The 7,606-nt window shown below is 45.1% G+C and overlaps 2 protein-coding genes across 2 annotated transcripts; one reads left to right on the top strand and one right to left on the bottom strand.

The window, feature by feature from the left end:
• Positions 1 to 2,948: 2,948 nt before the first annotated feature.
• Positions 2,949 to 3,857, bottom strand: LOC121852183. Its single transcript, XM_042346276.1, has one exon. The coding sequence runs from the start codon at positions 3,855 to 3,857 to the stop codon at positions 2,949 to 2,951; it is 909 nt and encodes a 302-aa protein (XP_042202210.1).
• Positions 3,858 to 3,895: 38 nt separating this feature from the next.
• LOC121852182 lies at positions 3,896 to 4,983 on the top strand (the record flags this gene model as incomplete). The annotated part of the gene is made up of 2 exons (XM_042346275.1): positions 3,896 to 4,052; positions 4,144 to 4,983. Coding segments are annotated over exons 1-2 (997 nt in total), but the record flags the coding sequence as incomplete, so codon positions are not given.
• Between the last annotated feature and the right edge of the window lie 2,623 nt (positions 4,984 to 7,606).

Below are 7,606 nucleotides of genomic sequence, written 5' to 3'. Positions count from 1 at the left end.
TGTTGGGTGGGTGAGTGTTAGTGGGTGGATGATCGACTGGGTGGGTGGTTGAGTGAGTAGATGGGTGGGTGGGTTGCAGTGACGTGTGGTGAGGTCAATGGCTGGGGAGGCACTGGCTTGTGTCAGAGCCAGATTCACACACTGAGGGGGACGTGGCCTCACGGAGGGGGGCGTGTTAGATGCATCCCCCTCAGTGAGGCAAATGTGATGGCTACCTCCCCTGGTGCTTTTTCATTGCAGTTTCATGACGAGACCAGCGAGCCTAAATATCTTTATACACATACGTGAAATAAGTTACCTGGAGTATGGAAGGCGAGGACATGAAATGAAGGGGTCTACAAACATTACATTGGTGACATACTGTGATAGTAACAGGCACGCACTTATTGCCCGCGCTCCATCCAGTAACTGAGGGGTTGCGTAATCAGGGGAGGCTGAGCTCGTCGCTGCCTCACCTCTCGTCTCTTCCTGTATTTGCAGCGGAGCTCCGCAAATTTGGCGATTTTAACTATAAAAGTGGAATCTTACAGAAATGACATTTATAACACAGATCAGTGGAAAAATCTTTTATTTATTTTATTATTCTCTTTTTTTTTACTTTTCGTAACAACTATTGTCATTGGAGTATGACAGGTGAGGCACTGCCTCCCCTGACCGCACGTCCCTGGTGGGTTGGTAGGTTGGTGAGGAAGTGAGAGGGTTAGTGGGTACGAGATTGAGTGGGTGGCTGGCTGAGTGGTTGAGAAGATGGGTGTGCGATTTCATGGGTGAGTGAGTCGGTGAGTGAGTGGGTGAGTGGGTTTTTGTATGGGTGAGTGCTTCAGTGGGTTCATGAGTGAGTGGATGGGTTATTGAGTGAGAGGGTGGGGTATTTGAGTAAGTGGTGTGCGTGAATAGGTGAATGGGTGGGTGTTTGAGTGAGTGAGTCAGAGAATGGGGTGCCACGGTGGTGAGATGGTAACTACCTTGCATAGTATACAGGAGGTCATGGAATTGATCCCGACCTTCCGCCTGTATATTTCGAGTTTGCATCTTCTCCCTGTGGTCACGTGGATTTTTCTCCGGGTCCTCGGGGTTTTACCTCTGCATTGAGAATAAACTTGCATTCAGAGGATTTGGCTGCAATGCATGTATATGTGATAAGCCACTTTGTTTACCTGTAATTTGTAACAAGGTCGCTTTTGAAAAAGATCTATATAGCTCTGTGGGCCTTAGCTGGTACAATGAGAAATAGTTCATCTTCTTGGTTCTTTCGGTAAAGTCACGTAGAAGGGAAGTAATAAAATAATAAAAATACGTGACTTTACCGAAAGAACCAAGAAGATGAATCCCTGCAGTCACGAAAGCTTTAAATCGAGAAATAGTTCAGTTTTCGTTTATTGGGTGGGTGAGTGGTTGGTGGGTGATTGATTGAGTGGGTGGTTGGGTTGGTGGGTGAGTGTTTGAGTTAGAGAGTGGGTGGGTGGATGGGTGGGTGTGTGAGTGGGGGAGTGAATAGGTGAGTGGGTGGGTGAGTGGAGTCTAGAGTGAGTGAGTGAGTGGGTTGGTGGGTGGGTCGTTGAGTTAATGAGTGGGTGTGTAGGTGGGTGCACAGGTATGTTCTTGAGTGGCTGTGTGTGTGCATGAGCAAGTGAGTTAGCAGTTGAGTGGGTGGCAGAGTGAGTGGGTGAGTGTGTGTGTGTGGGTGGCTTTTGTAGTTTAGTGGTTGGGTGAGTCAGATAATGAGGCGCCACAGTGGCGAGATGGAAACCCCCTCGCGAAAGCCGACGTGTTAAACTGGTATATTGGAATTCGTAGGTTTGACCCCAACCCTGATGTCTGTATATTTGGAGTTTGCATCTTCTCTCGTGGTCACGTCGATTTTCCTCTGATTCCTTCGGGTTTGTTTAACACGTAGACTTTCGCGACCAATATCATACATAATAGAGGTTTCTTTTTTTTTAGATTTGAAGCTTTCGTGACTGCATATTCTAAGGTTTTTTCAGTAAAGTCACGTAGGTAAAACATTAAAATTAATAAAAGTAAAATAAAATAAAAATCACGACGTTTCGGAGGCAACACAAGCTTCCGTCTTCAGGTGGAACCGTCACAGCCACGACAGCTGTATCAAGTAAATGAGAGATTGCAGGAGCTACCACTCCGTTTTTATAATGGTTGGAGAGGGGGGGGGGGCCAAGTACAGCACACTTTTTATTAATATGGTAAGGTGAGGCTTAAGAGGGTGAGCCTTTGTTATGGAGAGGTACGGTTTGTGATCAACCTGTGACAAGGAGACAACAACTAAACATGGTAACCTGCAATAGTTGTCTGTCAAATAAGATTGGCCAAATAAGTGTAGTTAAATCTTTTTTGCATGGTTAATCACATCTTTCCAATGATTACTCAGTTTGTAACCATCATCACGGTTGAAATTATGTCTGTGTTTGTATATTTGTATGGCTTCGTGTACAAACCTTTGATGGTAGCCAGGAGGTTTGCAGAGAACCTTGGTCTCGGAAAAGACAATTTCATGAGAGCCCACCGAGTTGTAGCAATGATCGGCAACGGCCGAAGAATCAGTTCTGCCGTGTTTCAGATCTGACTTGTGCTCGCGGACACGATCAGAAACATGACGTTTCGTTTCTCCAATGTAGCAATCACCACAAATGCAACTCAATTTGTAGACTCCAGGATACTGTAAGTCAGGAACGACATCCTTCACAGATGGAATCAGATCACGGATTTTATGCACTGTACTGAATCGGACTTGGATCTTATGTTTGTTTAGAATTTTGGAGATCTTTTTGGTCACGCATGCTATGTATGGTAACGTGATAGTTTTGGTCGGAGTTTCATGTGGCTGTTTCTGTGTGGTGGGAGAAACAGCTTGGCAGATAATGCGGTCAGAGTATCCGTTCATCCTGAGGGCCCGATGTACATGTCTTAATTCACCGGCCAGGTGGTGTTGGTCAGAAATGCCATGGGCTCTGTGGTATAGCGTTTTGATGAGAGAATTCTTTTGGAAATGGGTGGTGGGGCGAATCCGGTTTCAAGTAGGAATCTGTGTGGGTGGCTTTCCTGTAGACAGAATGTCCCAAGGATCCGTCAGGCCTCCTCTCAAACAGAATATCCAAGAATGGTAGTTTACCGTCTTTCTCCACTTCCATGGTGAATCTGATGGATGGGTGTCTAGAATTGATGTGGTCCAAGAAGTGGTTCAATGCTGGGAGGCCATGTGGCCAGATGACGAAAGTGTCATCCACATACCTCTTCCACAGGGAAGGACGCAGGGTGGATGTCTGGATGGCGTCTGATTCAAACTTTCCCATGAACATGTTGGCTATAACTGGTGACAAGGGGGAGCCCATAGGGGTACCCTCATTCTGTTTGTAGAAGGTGCCATTCCAGGTAAAATAGGTGTTGGTGAGGCAATGCCTAACCAGCGCAGGTACATCAGAATTCAATCCATGTTGGACTAAGTCCTCAATTATTGTTAGGGTGTCCGGTACTGGGACTTTGGTGAACAAAGATACTACATCAAAGCTGACGAGGATGTCATCAGGAGATAGTACCATGTCCTTAACCATAGAGACTAATTGGGTTGAGTTGAGTACTGCCGAAGAGGTCTTGCCTGTGAAGGGGAGCAGAGTATCTGATAGAAAACGGGCTAGTTTGTACGTAGGAGAGTTTATCATCGACACGATGGGTCGTAGCGGCGTGCCTTCTTTATGGATTTTGGGAAGACCATAGAGTCTGGGAGGTCTAGCCGCCGATGGTTTTAGAGAGGGACGTTTGCTTGGTTCGATTAGGGAAGTCGAACTCGTGATGATACTGTTTCTCAGATTGATGTAGCCCTCAGAGGCATAGGACACATCCATGCAGATGTAGCAAGAGCTGAAAGCTACTATTCTTAAGAATGCTACGAAACCCACTAGTAACATCAGCAAAAACGAACGCTCTGAACTCGGGACCTAAAAAGAGAGATGATATAGTCATCCTCTCGGCAGACAAGGGCACGGTCATCATGGATAAAGATTCATACAACAACAAAATCCTGGACCTTAATGATGGGAGTTACTCCAAAATTAAAAACGATCCCACTAAAAGCCTAACGACAAAAACCAACAGTATCATCACGAGTTCGACTTCCCTAATCGATCCAAGCAAACGTCCCTCTAAAACCATCGGCGGCTAGACCTCCCAGACTCTATGGTCTTCCCAAAATCCATAAAGAAGGCACCCCGCTACGACCCATCGTGTCGACGATAAACTCTCCTACGTACAAACTAGCCCGTTTTCTATCAGATACTCTGCTCCCCTTCACAGGCAAGACCTCTTCGGCAGTACTCAACTCAACCCAATTAGTCTCTATGGTTAAGGACATGGTACTATCTCCTGATGACATCCTCGTCAGCTTTGATGTAGTATCTTTGTTCACCAAAGTCCCAGTACCGGACACCCTAACAATAATTGAGGACTTAGTCCAACATGGATTGAATTCTGATGTACCTGCGCTGGTTAGGCATTGCCTCACCAACACCTATTTTACCCGGAATGGCACCTTCTACAAACAGAATGAGGGTACCCCTATGGGCTCCCCCTTGTCACCAGTTATAGCCAACATGTTCATGGAAAAGTTTGAATCAGACGCCATCCATACATCCACCCAGCGTCCTTCTCTGTGGAAGAGGTATGTGGATGACACTTTCGTCATCTGGCCACATGGCCTCCCAGCATTGAACCACTTCTTGGACCACATCAATTCTAGACACCCATCCATCAGATTCACCATGGAAGTGGAGAAAGACGGTAAACTACCATTCTTGGATATTCTGTTTGAGAGGAGGCCTGACGGATCCTTGGGACATTCTGTCTACAGGAAAGCCATCCACACAGATTCCTACTTGAAACCGGATTCCCACCACCACCCATCTCAAAAGAATTCTCTCATCAAAACGCTATACCACAGAGCCCATGGCATTTCTGACCAACACCACCTGGCCGGTGAATTAAGACATGTACATCGGGCCCTCAGGATGAACGGATACTCTGACCGCACTATCCGCCAAGCTGTTTCTCCCACCACACAGAAACAGCCACATGAAACTCCGACCAAAACTATCACGTTACCATACATAGCAGGCGTGACCAAAAAGATCTCCAAAATTCTAAACAAACATAAGATCCAAGTCCGATTCAGTGAAGTGCATAAAATCCGTGATCTGATTCCATCTGTGAAGGATGTCGTTCCTGACTTACATTATCCTGGAGTTTACAAATTGAGTTGCATTTGTGGTGATTGCTACATTGGAGAAACGAAACGTCATGTTTCTGATCGTGTCCACGAGCACAAGTCAGATCTGAAACACGGCAGAACTGATTCTTCGGCCGTTGCCGATCATTGCTACAACTCGGTGGGCTCTCATGAAATTGTCTTTTCCGAGACCAAGGTTCTCTGCAAACCTCCTGGCTACCATCAAAGGTTTGTACACGAAGCCATACAAATATACAAACACAGACATAATTTCAACCGTGATGATGGTTACAAACTGAGTAATCATTGGAAAGATGTGATTAACCATGCAAAAAAGATTTAACTACACTTATTTGGCCAATCTTATTTGACAGACAACTATTACAGGTTTACCATGTTTAGTTGTTGTCTCCTTGTCACAGGTTGAGTCACAAACCGTACCTCTCCATAACAAAGGCTCACCCTCTTAAGCCTCACCTTACCATATTAATAATAATAACCCGTAAAAACAAAGTTTTTCACTATAAATCCTTTATATGTGTGGCAGCGAACTTAATATAAAGGATTTAAAAATATATTCGCCTGTGGAGGACGCGGGGATCGATCCCGCGACCTTTGGCATGGGAAGCGAGGGCGCTACCAACTGCGCTACTCCGCCACGGCCTGTGGAGGGGTTACGCTCTGGGCTCTTATACTGTGACGTTCAGCCAAAGCCAAGAATGAGTTCTTTTGAATATATGTAAAATATTATTTTTTTGCCTAAAAGTGTAAAATTTTGGGAATTTTTTTTCACCGAACATTAATTGTCAGCGCACAACGAGTCTGTGTGGAAAATGTCAGCTCGATTGGATCACGGGAAGTGGTTAAAAACGAACCGAAAGATTTGCACGGTCCTAAGCAAGCAAGCAAGCACGCAAGCAAGCGAACTTAATATAAAGGATTTAATAAAAAACGACCGAAAGATTTGCACGGTCCTAAGCAAGCAAGCAAAGCAAGCAAGCGAACTTAATATAAAGAATTTAAAAAGTGTGCTGTACTTGGCCCTTCCCCCCCCTCTCCAACCATTATATAAACGGAGTGGTAGCTCCTGCAATTTCTCATTTACTTGATACAGCTGTCGTGGCTGTGACGGTTCCACCTGAAGACGGAAGCTTGTGTTGCCTCCGAAACGTCGTGATTTTTTATTTATTTTACTTTTATTAATTTTAATGTTTTACCTACGTGACTTTACCGAAAAAACCTAATAATAAGAGGTTTCTTTTTTGGGTTAGATCGCATAAATATATAAATGTGTCGTTAAAACCCACCACCCGACACAGCCAACTAGTAAGGGTTGTCACGTACGCAGAACATGCCAATTTGTAACTAGTACAACTCACGGTGTGTTGGAGAGTCAAGCCACAACATTTACAATCTGAGTACGACGTTTCGCCAGTAATTACAACTAGCTTCATTAGGCAACAGCCAGATTTGTGGAGCCTGTTTTTATCATTTGCCTGTTATCATTCGCCTGTTATTAAGTTAAAGTAGAAATTGTTATTATTGTTGTAATCACGTTATCAGTATAGAAATAATTGTTATTATGTTAAAAGTAGAAATAATTATTGTTATCAAGTTCTAAGTGGAAATAATAATTACTGTTCTCATTCGCCTGTCGTTATCATTTGCCTGTTGTTATTTTTCGCCTATTGTTATCAAGTTAGAAGTAGAAAGTTATTATTATTGTTATCATCCACCTGGTGTTGGTACTGCACGTCTCTAATCCAGCACTGTGGAAGGTAGCGAGGGCTGGTGAATCACCGCACAATGATGTTGGCAAATCCCCTTCCCGTGGGTGTCGAGGTGCCATAACCTGACTCGCCAGGAGAAGGCAGTAGAGCAAGTGGACTAATCGCCATCTTCACCTGTACAGGGATAGAGTGTTTCACCCTCGCACGCATGGGTTTTCTCCGGGTACTCCGGTTTCCCCCACTGGTATAAACACTCGTCATTAATTAGCGCATAATGCCTCCATAGAGGACCGCAGAGCTTGGACAATTGTTGGTACTGGCTCACCACGTGGCTTCCTTCCTGCACGGCTGTGGTTCCTCATGCCTCTGAGTCGTTCTTGTGCTCGCTATAAAACTTTTAATTATTACTATTATTCGCCAGGCGGTGGTGTTGCAAGCCTGTGATCCAGCAGTGGAAGGCAGCAAGGGTGAGTGGATCACACAGTGAATGTTGTGAAACCCCCTTCCCGTGGGCATCCAGGTGCCTTCTCCTGGCTGGCTGGCCAGGAGAAGGCAGTACAGAAAGTGGGATAATCGCCATCTTTGCCTATACGGTTTAAAGTGCTGCCCCACGGGTTTTTTCCAGGTGCTCCGGTTTCCCCCA

This window comes from Callorhinchus milii, unplaced genomic scaffold (assembly GCF_018977255.1).
Source record: "Callorhinchus milii isolate IMCB2004 unplaced genomic scaffold, IMCB_Cmil_1.0 Scaffold545, whole genome shotgun sequence".
Lineage (NCBI taxonomy): Eukaryota > Metazoa > Chordata > Chondrichthyes > Chimaeriformes > Callorhinchidae > Callorhinchus > Callorhinchus milii.
The sequence above is the reverse complement of the archived record's forward strand: the minus strand, read 5'-3'. Positions and strand labels throughout refer to the sequence as shown.